At 39.3% G+C, this 14,841-nt stretch overlaps 1 protein-coding gene across 6 annotated transcripts in view; it reads left to right on the plus strand.

Moving 5' to 3' along the window:
- The window catches only part of HIBCH (3-hydroxyisobutyryl-CoA hydrolase), a 65,787-nt gene that overhangs the window by 37,141 nt on the left and 13,805 nt on the right, over positions 1 to 14,841 (plus strand). For 4 of the 6 annotated variants that reach the window (XM_028510115.2, XM_036023174.1, XM_036023173.1 and 1 more), the window contains 5 exons: positions 850 to 928; positions 1,313 to 1,458; positions 3,850 to 3,936; positions 8,299 to 8,357; positions 9,039 to 9,120. In XM_028510115.2, the coding sequence (XP_028365916.2) occupies positions 850 to 928; positions 1,313 to 1,458; positions 3,850 to 3,936; positions 8,299 to 8,357; positions 9,039 to 9,120 (453 nt within the window). The remainder of the gene's footprint in view (positions 1 to 849; positions 929 to 1,312; positions 1,459 to 3,849; positions 3,937 to 8,298; positions 8,358 to 9,038; positions 9,121 to 14,841) is intronic. The other 2 variants (XM_036023172.1, XM_036023175.1) reach the window with 2 other exon arrangements.

A 14,841-nucleotide genomic window follows, 5' to 3' on the forward strand; every position in this document is an offset into this window, starting at 1 on the left:
AGCTTTCTATTGAGCTCACTCTTGCAAAACTCTTAAAGCCTGACATTGTTTAAAATATTTTATGTTTTAACTAATTTAACTGTGTGAATGGGTAGTTAAGGGTGAGAACTGAATGTAACAGAAGTTCTGTGAATAGTGTGAAAAGAACATAGGAAATGTATGTTATAATGTGGCATAAATTTGGATACTTTGTTATTTGCATACCTCTTATTTTATTCAAATGTCTGTTTATTCAAGTATGTTCATTCAAATATGTTTTTATTCAGAGATGATCATCAAGTTTGTCCTTTTCAGTTACATTCAACAAATCAGAGACAGAGAATTTTCAGCCATTCATTTTGTTTCTGAAACTTGTGTTTTAGTAACCATTTTTAAAGAGTTATATAGTTGGCCCCATTGTATATGAAAAAATGATGTTGCTAATTGTTTTTGATAAAATATATGAATAAATGTGTTAGTATTCTACTTAAAGCTACTGGAATTTTCCAGAATAGCTTGGTTGAAGATTGGTCCCACTAATAACACTCAGTAGTTCTGAGAAGTCAGTATTCTCTGGTGCTGCCTCTGGTTGAAGTGAGAGGGACCTGGGGAAGAGGCCATGAAGCGTAACACAGAAATACTGACTAAAAATGTCTTAACTAAAGCAGATCTATTCCAGGTACCAGGGATACCCACAGATTTTTTTGCCTAGTAAGATTTTCTGAAATTGTGTGGTGTAGGGTTTCTCTTCAGTCTATCTCCTGAAAGAAATTCCCGTGGATTATAATTTACTTGGTTTATAGTATTGTGAGTGTGTGAGTTTGTTTTTTTCATAGTATTTTAAAACATTTTTTTGTCTTATTTCCCTAGGGAGTTGGAGTCTCGATTCATGGGCACTTCCGAGTGGCTACTGAAAAGTCTCTTTTTGCAATGCCAGAAACTGCAATAGGTATAAAAAACCCCAAAATTTTTCATAATTACTTTTAAATCATCTTATTTTGATACATTTCAGATTCTATTGTTGTTGAAGAAATTGATAGAATCTTGTGTGAGAATCAGGCTAGTGCAAATTATTTTCCATTTTGTATTCTACTCAGTGCTCCATGAATCATGAGTCTTTCTAATCTGACTGGTGGGAACAGGGGCTATTCCCAGCTTTATGTGGGCTCCTACTACTCTTGTCTGTAATCCTTTTTTATGGTTCTTGCCCTAGCCTCACGTAGTTTCCCCATATGTAGGTATTGTTTGATACCAATCTGATCTAAAGTAAAGAAAGTTATGTTCATATCCTTCATTTGAATCATTGCTATCTTTTTTTGTTATTTAATTACAGGACTATTCCCTGATGTTGGTGGAGGTTATTTTTTGCCAAGACTTCAAGGAAAACTTGGTTACTTACTTGCATTAACAGGATTCAGGCTGAAAGGAAGAGATGTGTACACAGCAGGGATTGCTACACACTTTGTAGATTCTGAAAAGGTAATTACTTGGATGGTTGCATTTGGTATTGTTGGAATAACTCCTGTTACATGGGGGGCAGTATGAGTGGTTGAGATCATAGGCCTTTGGTAGATATGAGTCCGAATCCTGGATCTGCTGCTTAAAACTCTGTGAGCTTAGGGAAGGTTCTTAAGCTCTTCAGTCTTCATTTTCTTTTATTTTTTAAAAAATATTTTACTTATTTTTATAGACGGAAGGGAAGGAGAAAGAGAGGGAAAGAAACATCAATGCGCGGTTGCCTCTCATGCACCTGCTACTGGGACCCAGGCCCCAATCCACTGAGCTACACCAGCCAGGGCTTCATTTTTTTCATACACAAAATGGAGATGATTTTATCTAGATTCAGAGCTGTTTTGTCTAGTGCTGTCAGTGAATGTTTTTTAATGAATAATTACATTCTGTAAAAAACACACACTTTAAGGAAGTCTAATAAATAAAATCTAGAGTTATATAAAAGATAGGCTTTTATTTTCTTAAAGATTTTTTATTTATTTATTTTTAGAGAGAAGGAGAGGGGGGTAGAAAGAGAGGGAAACATCAGTGTGTGAGAGAAACATCAATCAGTTGTCTCTCACTCATCCCAACTGGGGACCTGGACCACAACCCAGGCATGTTCCCTGACTGGGAATCGAACCAGCAACCTTTTGGTTTGTAAGCTGGTGCTCAGTCCACTGGGCCACACCAGCCAGGGCTAGGTTTTTGTTTCATAAAAACATTTTTGAAAGTTTCTTTTGGTTTTTAGTTTCCCTGGTGCATTTGTAAAATACTGTCTTAAAAACTTTCCTAAAGGATATCTGTTGCAGGGGACAGTGTTACTTTGTCTTTTTTAAAAAAATAGTGTTCCAATTTTCTTAGCACAGTGGTGAAGAATATGTAGCCAGCCAACCTGGATTTAAATCCTAGATTGCATTTAACATCTTCAGCCTGCGTTTTCCCATTTCCAAAATGGGGGCACCGGTTTTATCACAGTAGTTGAAACTACTTGTGTTAAATATAACAGAAAACCCAATTCAAGGTGACTTTGTCTCAGAATTCCCAGAAAGGTGTTTGGGATTTATTCTGCTTTAGCTGACTTAGCTCACTCTGATTGGACTGGTTTATATCACCCTTAAACCACATGGCGGGTGGAGTACACTGACTAGCTTGTCCTAGCTAACGTGCTCCATCCCTGTAACTATGGGGTGGACTCAGCTTTTCAGGAAGCATATAGATCTCCTAATGAGTATCTGCTCCTGAGGGAGGGGTGTTTTGGGATAGCAGAAGGAATGCTGTAAGAATGAACGAAGTCGACAAAGTTGAAGATTGTCCCCTATGCACTGCTATGAGTGCCTTCCATCACATTTGCCTGAAGTTTCAGATCTTGCTCCATGTTTGGCATCCTCAGTCACACTGAGTGGGTGACTATCTCATCCTTCTCTTGAACTGTAACAGGAAACAAACATGGGCACTCCATTATCTACTCCGCGGAGACACTCTTGATTATAGTGGAGTTTAGTTAAGGATGGCAGAGAACACTGATTGGCAGCCTGTTCCTTCTTTGTTAGCTTGCCCAGTCGTAATATCTGCAGTGAGTAGATTGCCATTCACAGGGTCTATGGAGGATAACAGAAATGAGTAATACACAATACACGCTGGGGATGGGGCTGGACAGAGGTGGGTCCAAAATGCAAATAACCATCTGTCTCATAGGACAGAGTAAAATATGACAAGTGTAAAGACAATATAAAGCAAGTACTCAGCAGTTATTGAGAGGAAGAAGGACTTACTTGAAGGACTGGATATTTTCTCAAAGAGTTGCAGTTCAGCTGGGTTTTAAGATGTGTATGGTCAGGAAAAGGCATTCTGGATAGAGGAAACATTTAATCAGCAAGCGCACGGGGCAGGAAGGCATTAGCTATGTTTTGGAACAGTAAAAAACCCCACTTGGCTGAGCATAGGATAGGTATGTGAGGGGTATAAATGGAGATTTAAGTGTGGCTATGATATAGAGCTGTGTGATTCTAGTAGTCATTAGTCACACATGGTAATTGTAGGTAACATCATTATAATTCAGATCTTTGGTTGCATTACCACACTTCAAGTGCTCGATAACCAGAGAGAAACAAAGGCAAATGTCTTTACTTGTCCTCTTTCATTTCCCCACCTTTATTCATTCCTTGCAAGACAACATCTGCTGTGTGGGGCTGTGTGTGCACATCTTCAGGGAACATGTCCTTCTTGGACTCAGCTGAGGAGAGTGAGCATCATCATTTTAAGACAGGGGTTTTAAAAAATAATATAAAAAATAATAATATAAGGTTTCTAAAAAATTGTTTTTGTGTTACTGTGGTGTTTCAAATCTGTCCCCACCTTTTTTTTTTTTACCTTTAGTTGGGCATGTTAGAAGAAGATTTGTTAGCCTTGAAATCTCCTTCAAAAGAAAATATTGCAGATGTCTTAGAAACATACCATACAAAGGTAATACGATATTCTAAACTCAGATTTTAATTCATGGGGAAGGGTAAGTGATTGAAAAATAGCAATTAATGAACATTATGGTTTGTGGGTGTAAATAAATGTACTGGGATTTATTTACTTCCAAGCTTGATGGAAGGATTGTTACAATAGCCATCCAAGAATATACTGCTGGGCAACTACACAGCTTGTCTTCTCACTGCTTGTGAATTTCAGTGCATAGCCTTGTGATTGGCCCTTGCAGGGTTTTTTTGCAACACGCTGTGGCATTTCTGTAATGGAGGTTCAATGCTGACATTGTCTGGGGAGATGCTAAAGTGACACTCTGGTATATAAATAAATATAATACAGTATATTGCAGTGTTTACTTTTAATTCCTTAGTTATGTTATCTACCTTTAAGTGCCAAGAATCTATTAAAATGCTACATGACTTCTAGTTAAACATGATGGATGGAATATATACTGTCTCCTAAAACCCCACTTAAATAGTAATAAGAAATAAAATGGTCATGAATCCACAAAGACAAATAGAATAGAAGAGGAAACAATGGCAGGCATGAGTCACCAATATTTTGGATCCCTGAAAGAAGGTTGAGGGCAGCGACTTTAGAGGGAGAACACTAAAATCGTATCCTTTAGTGGGGGAAGCCAATAAGAGGGAAGCCAGTTGTTGCCGTAGACCCTTTGTAAGGTACCACCTCACTCTGAAGACAGGGCTGTGGAACAGGGCAGAAAAATAGGAGGATCTCTGCACATTTTTCTAAGCAGCAGCTGTCCTCTTATAGCCTGGCAGGAGAGTAGAGACCCCTTAAAGAGACGGAATCAGACAGGCGCAGCTGGGGCAGGGGCAGGTGAGGTGATCTACTGAAGCGAAACATACCAAATGGGAAGACTTCTAGCCTCTCTCCCTGGTGGCTTCCAGAACCATTACATACCATCTGCCTTAGTCAGTTTGGACAGCTATAACAAAAATACCAGAGACCAGGTGGCTTAAACATCAGAATCTTATTTCTCACAGTTCTGAAGGCTGGAAAATCCAAGATCAATACGCCAACCAGGTAGGTTCCTGGTGAGGATCCTCTTCCTGGTTTGGGAGTGGAAGCCACCTTGCTGTATCCCCACACAGCAGAGCACGAACAGCAGCAGCCTTCGTGAGGGCTCTAGCCTCCTGACCCGATGACCTCCCGAGGTCCCTGCTTCCAAATACCATCACACTGGCGATTAGGGTTTCAACGTGAATTTTGGGGGGGAGGGGTCACAAACATCCAGTCCATAGCATCATCCTGCTCTCAAGCAGTACATTAGAAGAAAAAGAAGAAACCTGTAGATCCTGACATTTGAGGATCTTCTAGTGCAATATCCAGGTCCTTGCCTGAACATCTTCAATGCATCAGACAATTGACAATCCTATAACTGCAGTTGACACACACAAAGCTTCCTAACTTTAGTGCTTTACATAGAAAAACCAGGATTGCCAGGTGCAAAAAACCAGAGATTGACCAAAGTGAACAAAAAAGGGACTTGAAAGAAGCAGACGATGTAGGAAGAAGAAGGAAATTTCTTACCATTGTTATCATCAGATAAGAGGAAAATATTTCATATATGATTAAGAACAGATGTTATGCAAAGAAGTAATCAAAGAACAAAAATTTAAAATAGGATGGCAAGTGGGGGGAATAATCTTCAACCGATTAGATTGAAATTGATGGTTGAGGGAAACTCTGAGGACAAAAAGAATAATAAAATGGAAATTGGAGAGAAAGGAAAGTTAGAGGTATTATTCCATGAGGTCTAATACATACTTATTAGGAATTCATAAGAAGAAGGTAGAGGGGTGGAAATATCTAGAGAAATAGTACCAAAAACTTACCCAGAAATGAAACACATATGAGTACTGATCGACAGGTGCCAGAACCAGTGTGGAGTCGGGGTACCTGAGTGGGGTCGGCGGGAGATGAAGAAAGACAACACAGATAGTTTAGGGAAGAGCAGGGACTGGGTGGGACGTTGTCCTCTGATGGAGAGAGAATGAGTCCTGAACATGGTCTCCACGTTTATTTTATAGGGGTGGGTTAGATACAGCTCAAGGATGTTTTGCAAACTTAGGGAGATGCTGCAGGCTCAGATCATTCTGTTCTCAGGCTAACTGATACATGTGTCTTCTGCAATAGTTATAGTTGCATTCAGCTGAGGCTTGCAGTTATCTATCTCCTTCCTGTTCAGCCCCCTCGGGCTCCGGCTGCATGAAGCCAGCCTTCTCCGTCCCCCACAGACAGGGCCCTGAATGCTCAGTGTAGTTCTATGAGCACAGCAGGTGAGGGTTTCTTCCGAGTTTTGTCAGGCACTTGACAGCCTGTCCTGCTGGCAAGTTGGGTAAACCTGGGGTGGACTGCAGTGTGTGGGGGCTGAACAGCCTTACCAAAGGATTCTGTTAAATCTGTAGCTATTAGTCTGTAAGAAAAGTCGTGCCAGCCTTGTTTTATTCAGTGTTTTCTTCCGTGATTTGCATGAGAGTGTTGACAGCGTTTTGGATCAAATTGACTTCAAACTAAAAATATAAATTAAATTAGGTAAAAGACTATGGATTAAAAACAACCCTTTGAGTTTAGAGTGATCTAATAGCGACAAATGTGAAATTTAATGGATTTATGAGGAAAACACACCCTGTGTTTTTCTTTACTAGCACTGTACTCCCACATTCACTTCTGACACCAGAAGTGTGAGTTTTCCACCCATTGGGCAGTTCTCTGTGACACCATCTGGGTGTCCTTTAATTCATTTCATGCTAACACCATCTACCTGGAGTTAGCACCAGATCACCCAGCTTAGGGACCCAGTCCCCCAAGACTGACCCCACTTCAGATGGCAGTCCCATGTCCCAGGATGGCTCCTAAAAATAGGGAAACACTTCACATTTATTAGTTTATTATAAATGGTATAGAAAGGGACATGAATTAATAGCCAGATGAAGTGCAAGATCTAGAAGGGTCTCAAGTGCAGGGGCTCTGTCCCCCCCATGCAGTTGAGGTGCACTCTCTCCCTGAATGTGATTGTGCTCACCAACCCTGGAAGCTCTCCAAACTCATCCTGTCTGAGTTTTTATGGAGGCTTCATTACACAGGCATGATTGATAAAGTCATTGGATATTGGTGATTGAGTTCAGTCTTCAGTTCCTTTCCCAGTTGGAGGTGACAGGAGGGAAGTGGAGAGGTGGGGGTGATGATGGTGGGGGATGGGACTGAAACTTCCAATTCTCTAATACAAGTTTGGTTCCCCTGGCAACAGCCCCCTTCCTGTGGGACTTTCCAAAAGTCACCTCATTCACATAAACAGCGGTGCGGTTGGAAGGGACTTGTTAAGAATAATAAGATACCCACTTCACACTTATTTCAGGAACTGAAGATGAAAGGCCAAATATTAAAACAAAAGATGCTCTGCCTACGATATTCCAAGGGTTTGGGGAGCTGTGAGCTATGAACAAAAGATGAAGTACATGTTTATTTTAAATCACAGTATCACAATAGAGATAAGTGAAAATTTTGGATTTTAGTCCAAAATACCAAATTCTTAAGCACTGGATAGGAAAAATGTAGCTTACAATGGCACAGGTTAAAAAAAGTTGTAATGTTTAGTGTAAATCAGCAGCCTAATAGGACTGCCCCCAAACTAACCCAGAATTAGTTCTATTAGTAAAAGCATTGTATCCAAAACAAACAAGGATATGTGCAGTCCTGTTGTACTTTCTTATGATTCAGCCACACCTGCAGGAAAGGTACGTGTTCCACACTTTAACAGTGACCTTGATAAACTGGAATAAGAAGGACCTGGATTGTGACCGGGCACAAAACTGCACTATGTGAGAAGATTAAGGTAGAAGAAGGATTAACCAGAACTAGAAATATGAGAGGCCTTATTTTTGGCTCAGAATTTTAAAGAAGTTCTAATTATAGTTTTCAAGCACTTTTGAGTTTCTTCCTGAGGTCCTGGTTTCCCCTGAAGGTCAGTGCTGCCAGGGGTATCAGGGACGTGGTTGGAGTTTTCACATCACATGCAAGTTTGGGCAGGGTGACTTCTCAGGCCTTTTACGGTTCTTAAATTTATTGACACACTTTAATGATAATATAGTGTATATAATGATATGAAAATAAAAATACAAGAACATTTTTGGCCTTTGACACTTTCAAGTGCTAGTTTGAAAAATATGTCTGAATTTTGAACATATGGTAGTAGTAATTTGAGACTGTTGGGTGTAATTTGAGTGAAGGTGATAATCTGTCACAAAGTGTATCATTAAATATAGAATTATTAAGGAATTTTAAAAAGATTTATGTTACTTCAAATTAAAGATTTTTCTTTTCAAACAGTCCAAGATTGATCAAGGCAAGTCTTTCGTACTTGAGGAACACATGGACAAAATAAACAGGTACTTAAAGAGAGATCTCAGTTATGTCTGTTTCTTTGGAAATTCTGTATTAATTGGAACTTGCTAACATTGTAATTACATTGTGTTTGATAATGTACCTAATTCTGAAGTCAAATAGCATAGTACTTTTATTTTCACTTACTTTGGAAAATAGCTTCTTGACCACTCTTTCAGGGGAAACAAATCCATTATATTTTTTTAAAAAAGTCTTTTTTTCCAAGTGGGGTAGAGAGGCTAGAAAATAATTGAATTAACTTACCTTTTATCTTTGTAAAGTCATCTTCTCTGAAGGTCTTATCAAGCCCATCTGCCAATGGTTTTGTGCAGTGATTTGAGAGATTGACAGACTGGCTTAAGGAACACAGAAGAGACAAACTATTGGAAAATAAGACAACTGTCTCCACGTTTTAGAGGTCTCAATTTTTCACAGTTAAGATATCATTTATTTATAAATAATAGATGCAAGAGAGCAAAAGAGAAAATTTAGGCTTTATTTTATATTAGTGGAGATAGACTGAAAACACCCAGAGAAGCAATATTTTATTTCATCATCCTGTAAAATAGGTTGGAAAATTTTTCATTTTTGAAATGGAGTGGGGGACGTCTCTATGTTTAGGTTTATTGCTATCTCAGAAAGAAGAAATATTATACTGGTGAAATCACGTGCTTCCTTTCTTATAGTTGGTTCTCCGCCAATACTGTGGAACAGATTATTGAAAATTTACAGCGGGATGGTTCATCTTTTGCCCTAGAGCAATTAAAGGTAATATATGGGTCATTTCTGTCCTGAGCATGGAGAATTCTTATGACAGGGAAGCCTCACTGAGGGGTGTCAGAGCTCCGTGGTGTCACATAGCACACTGGTTTTTGTTGTTGTTGTTAGTTTTTTGTTTTCCTGAACTCAGTTGAAACTCAGAAATAAGTTTCACAAAACCTTACCAAAACCCAAATGTCTTGTCTACCTGCTGGATGCTGAAGGTGATGCTAAGCCGTTTGATTGTATGGAGGACTTCAGTCAGAGTGTCTCATCTCCAGTAGTCTGCCTTGTCCTGTGGGAGAGACAGCAGGACGGTTTTATTAGAAGGGGTGGGTAACTGTGGGATAGTCACTTTGCAGTATATTGCTGTTGTGATCATCTAAGTTCTATTAAAATGCAGGAGCTCGCCCTGTCTGGTGTAGCTCAGTGGATTGAGTGTGGGCTGCGAACCAAAGTGTCGCAGGTTCAATTCCCAGTCAGGGCACATGCCTGGGTTGCAGGCCATGGCCCCCAGCAACCACACATTGATGTCTGTCTGTCTCTGTCTCTCTCTCTCTCCCTTCCCTCTCTAAAAATAAATAAATTAAATCTTTAAAAAAAATGCAGGAGCTCAATATATGATCTAAGCAGTAGGTTTAATAATAACAATAAAAAAAGTGATCCTTTTTAAACTAACCAGAGATTCCATCTACAGCCATAGCTGAATCTTAAGCAGTGTTTCCCATGGTTAGGTACACTTTGATCGTTTCCACAGCATGACTCAACTGGTAACAGCAGAAAAGCTATTTTGTATTAATGGACTGCACATTGGGTACTGACATTCTTAGAGCTATCATATGATTATGAAACGTGGTTTTTCAGACTTCTAGACAAAGGAAAGAAAAAAAAAACATGTATACTTACACTTAATAGAAAAGTTGTTTTAGTTTGTCTTTATCTAGCACCTTTTTTCATTTTATTGGTATGATTATAGCCTTTCAGTTGTCAGGAAACTTGACAAGAAAATTTAGATAAAGTCTTTCCTGTGAAGATGAAAACCATTGTTACTGTATCCTTAACAGGAAATCCCAAGTTAATTTGTCTCTTAGGCTTTTACTCAGTATTAGAATTCTATTAACTTTTAAGGATAAGCATACATTAGAATAAGTAGAGCCCTGGCTGGTGTGGCTCAGTGGATTGAGTGCCAGCCTGTGAACCAAGGTCACAGGTTCAATTCTCAGTCTAGGGCACATGCCTGAGTTGAGGGGCCAGGTTCCCAGTAGGGGGCACCCGAGAGGCAACCACACGTGGATGTTTCTCTCCCTCTCTCTCTCCCCTCTTCCCCTGTCTAAAAATAAATAAATAAAATCTTAAAAAAATAGAATAGGTAGAACTCACAAAAGTAATTAATGTCATTATTAACTACTTTTAGGAATGTTTGCATAAATGTAGGTAATTATTTTATATTTCAAGGATTCTGACTTTGATTCTCTTGTTTCCAGAACAATGTAAAAACTAGCATTTCTGTTATTTTTCTTTCAGCAATATGGCCCAATTAAGTATGCATTTAGCAATTCCATTTGAAAACAGTCATGCAGCACTTTACCAAATAAGCTATATGGTGTCACTTTAAACCAGTAAAGATATGCAGCTAACCATGCTATTTTAAAAACACTGAGGTAGGATGCAGATGGTCTTCCAGTTTTCCTTCCATTCCTCTGGCAATATGATTATCTGCACCCAGAAAAGGACTCTTGGCAAGCCACCCATCACAGCTAAGATCCCCGTAAGTACCTTCCTTGAAAGGACAAATTTTCGTTTTTATTCAGTTTCTCTTTAGCTCTAGTGAATGAACATGGCTCCAAAATACTAGTATCTGCTGCAAGTAACATGAGGTGGGAATCAAAAATTTCCCACTGAAGTGGGAACTTAGATACAGGATTACTTTTAATTATGTCAATCAGAAACACACCAAAACACGATCCTGAAGGAGAACATAGTTGTTAGTGCTTAGGTAAAAGGTTTGTAGGTGAAAGAAATGTTTTAAAAACATGTTAAGGAGATTCCAATATTTGTTTCAGTAAGCCCCTAGTATTGCTTCTAACCCCTGTAGGGGCTCTTTAGGGATTCCTGTCTTCTTTCCTCAGGTCCCAAGAATTCAGTCTACATTCATGTTCCAAGTTGCAACCGTGTGCTCTGTGTCTTAGGGGTTTCTTTGTCTCCTGGATTGTCTGTAGGGAAAGACAGTTTTTTCCAACATACTTTCTAATCATTAAATAAAAACATAGGATTCTTTTTTATCCTTTGTTTAGGTTTTTAAAGTTTTTATTGCTAACCACTCTAGGATAACAGGGGGTTAAAATATATATGAAGTTGTAAATTCTTTATAATTATAGAATTTTCATAGTACTTTATTTTATGGGTTCTCATGTCCTTTCGTAGATCTTCTTCCAGATTGTCACGCAGTAGAATACTACTCAACTATAGGAAGGGATTAGCTACTGATACATAAAACAACATGGATAAATCTCAGAAGTTTTATGAATTTGAGAAGCAAGTGAAAAAAGGCAGACATGGACTACCTACTGTATGCTTTTATTTTTATGAAATTCTAGAAAAGGCACAACTACAGGGACAGAAAACAGATCAGCTTCCTAGGGGTGGAGTTGAGAGAAGAACTCTTGTTCTATTTTTAATTGTGAGGGTAGCTGCACAACTGTAAACAGTTGTCAAAACTTGTAGAACTAGGCCAGACACCTGCCCTCTCCTTCAGCAGCCAGCCACCGATTAGCCGGCAACCTGTAGTCCGCCATCCAGATCTGCCGGATGATGCGGCCAGATGACACCAACGTGGCTAGCAGTGTGCACAGAGAAACCATCCTGAAGATGATTGAGGAGGCGGAAGGACTGGGCCAAGCAGAGCCTTGGCCCCACATGCTGCGCCCTGCCACCGGGCTGCTGCAGCCCCAGCACTAATCACTTAGAAGTTACCCATCTCGGCCAAAAACCCAGTCCCTGCTGAGAGCTGGTGTTATGTCCAGTATTTGTCTCAAGGTGTTAGTCTGTCCTCCTGAAAATGTGTACACCTAAGCTGTATTTACATCATTCCAGTGTAAGTGCTGCACTGTATTGTCCCTGACTCCTGGGGGCAGTCCTCGGAGCCCTGGGGAACGGTCCAGGTGCACTGTATGGTCTTCAAAGACTCCAGCATCAGTAATAAAGCTGGTTTTTGGCTGGGAGGAAAAAACTTACAGAAACATGCACTTAAGAGAGTGAATTTTATCATAGGTAAATTATACCTTAGTAAAGCTAATTCTTTTAAAAAAATGCTTGTGCCTATCCTATTATGTGTTCCTTTGTGTATCTTCTGTCTTTTTGCTTTATTGAGTGCTATCTTTGGCAGATCATAAGCTCTTGAGAAGCTCACTTCTGTATTTCCAGACACCTGTCACAGAGCATTTCACAGGATCGGTATGATAAATGAATAAGGTACTATGCTTCCACTGAGGCACAGAAATGACAACCCAGCACTTGTTCCCAGGCATTTCACAGGCAGTTCACACTCTAGTGGACTAAACACATATGCAAGTATTAGAGTATGGTAAGTGATGCTAAAATAGAAGATTTTACAAGTTACTGTGGGAATCCAGACAGTGATTGGAGTGAGTCAGAAAGGCTTCACAGAGGAGATATCTGAACAGAATAAAAGATGGGAATGAGAGGCCAAGCAGCAAAGGGTAGTCCAGGCAGTGCAAAACACATACTCAAAGGACAGATATTTGGAAAATGCAGAGCCAGGAACAAGAAGTAAAGTTTCAGAAATATGGCCCCAAAGCAGATTAGTGCCAGATTGTGAAGGTTCTTGATGTTATGCTAAAGAGCTTGCAATCAGTTTTTATGAGTGTATTTTAAGAATTCATTTTTGAAGTACAGAAAAATAAATCATGTATAGCTCAAAAATTTTCACTGCAACCCTGACTGGTGTGGCTCAATGGGTTGGGCATTGTCCCACAAACCGAAAGGTCACCTGTTTGTTTCCAGTCAGGGCACAGTGGCCTGGGTTGCGGGCCAGGTTCCCACCCAGTTGGAGACATGCTAGGGGCAACCAGTTGTTTCTCTCCCTCTGTTTGTCCCTCCCTTCCCTTCTCTCTAAAAATAAATAAAATCTTTTTTTTAGAACTAAATTATTTTTTAAAGATTTTATTTATTTATTTTTAGAGAGGGAAGGGAGGGGGGGAGAGAGAGAGAGAGAGACGAGAGAGAGAGAAACATCAATGTGCGGTTGCTGAGGGTCATGGCCTGCAACCCAGGTATGTACCCTGACTGGGAATTGAACCTGCGACACTTTGGTTCACAGCCCGCGCTCAGTCCATTGAGCTACTCCAGCCAGGGCTAAAATAAATAAAATATTAAAAAATATATTACAACATAAGTATAACCAACACCCAGAATCAATCATCAAGCACTCCAGATGTCCCACTTGTGTTTATTCCCAGTGACCACCTTTGCCCTAATGCAACCATGACACTGACTTAACAGCATAGATTTTGTTTTCAAGTTTTATATAAATGAAGTCTGTAGTTTTGTGTGTCTGTGCTGAACACTGTATTTGTGAGATTCACCCATGTTGTATACAGCAGTAGTTAGTTTGTTCTCATTGCTGCAAGGTATTCCATTGTGTGATACATCACGTTTTATTCATTCATTTCCACTGTTGATAGACTTTGGGGCTATTTTGAGGCTTTTACTGTTAGTGCTGCTATAAACATTTTTGTCCACCTCTTTTGGCAACACAGATACACATTTTTATATGTACCCAGGACTAGTACTGCAGAGTCATCATGTATGTTGTTGAAAAGATAAACTGAAGCATATTAAAAATTTGAATAGTTCATTTATGCAAAAACTGTTTGGAATCAGGCAGGGCCAAACCAAAAGTGGTTAGGAAAGCTCCACTGATAGAAGCTGGAGAAAGACTTTTATAGAGAAGAAGTAGAAACAAAGCAAAGAAATTATTTGATTAGTTATAGCTTAAGTGGTTGGATTATTTGGGAAAGCCTAGTTGGCTATTTGTGGTTGATCGTCCTTAGGTTTCAGTTTCTTAACCTTGAGTCATTATATGCGTAGATTCTGGTTTGCCTGTAGGCCACTAAAGCATGAAAGTCACCTCAGTCTAATGGCTTCCTTTTTAAATTAGTTTAACAATGTGTATATTCATCTTAGTAGCTATTGTCAAATAGCTTTCCAATATGGTCACATTAGCTAACATTCTTTTTAATCATTTTGTATTTCTCATTTACAGTTGGCATGCAATATTTTATTAGTTTCCAGTGTATGCCCCAGTGATTAGACATAACATGCTAAGTGATCATCCCAATAATCTCCGACCCATTAGACACCACACATAATTATTAAATATTATTAACTATGTTCCTTGTGGTATACTTTACATCCCTGTGACTATTCTGTTACCATCAATTTGTATTTGTATCAATACTTCTTAATCATTACCTTTACTTCTTTTCCCCCTCCCTCCCATGTGATAACCATCAAAATATTCTCTGCATGTATGTCTATTTCTGCCTATTTGTTCATTTATTTTGTTTTTAGATTCAATTTTTTTAAAGATTTAATTTATTTTTAGAGAGAAGAAGGGAGGGAGAGAAACATCAATGTGTGGTTGCCTTATGCGCACCCCCAACTGTGGACCTAGCCTGCAACCCAAGCATGTGCCCTGACTCGAAATCA

Source organism: Phyllostomus discolor, chromosome 4 (assembly GCF_004126475.2).
Source record: "Phyllostomus discolor isolate MPI-MPIP mPhyDis1 chromosome 4, mPhyDis1.pri.v3, whole genome shotgun sequence".
NCBI lineage: Eukaryota > Metazoa > Chordata > Mammalia > Chiroptera > Phyllostomidae > Phyllostomus > Phyllostomus discolor.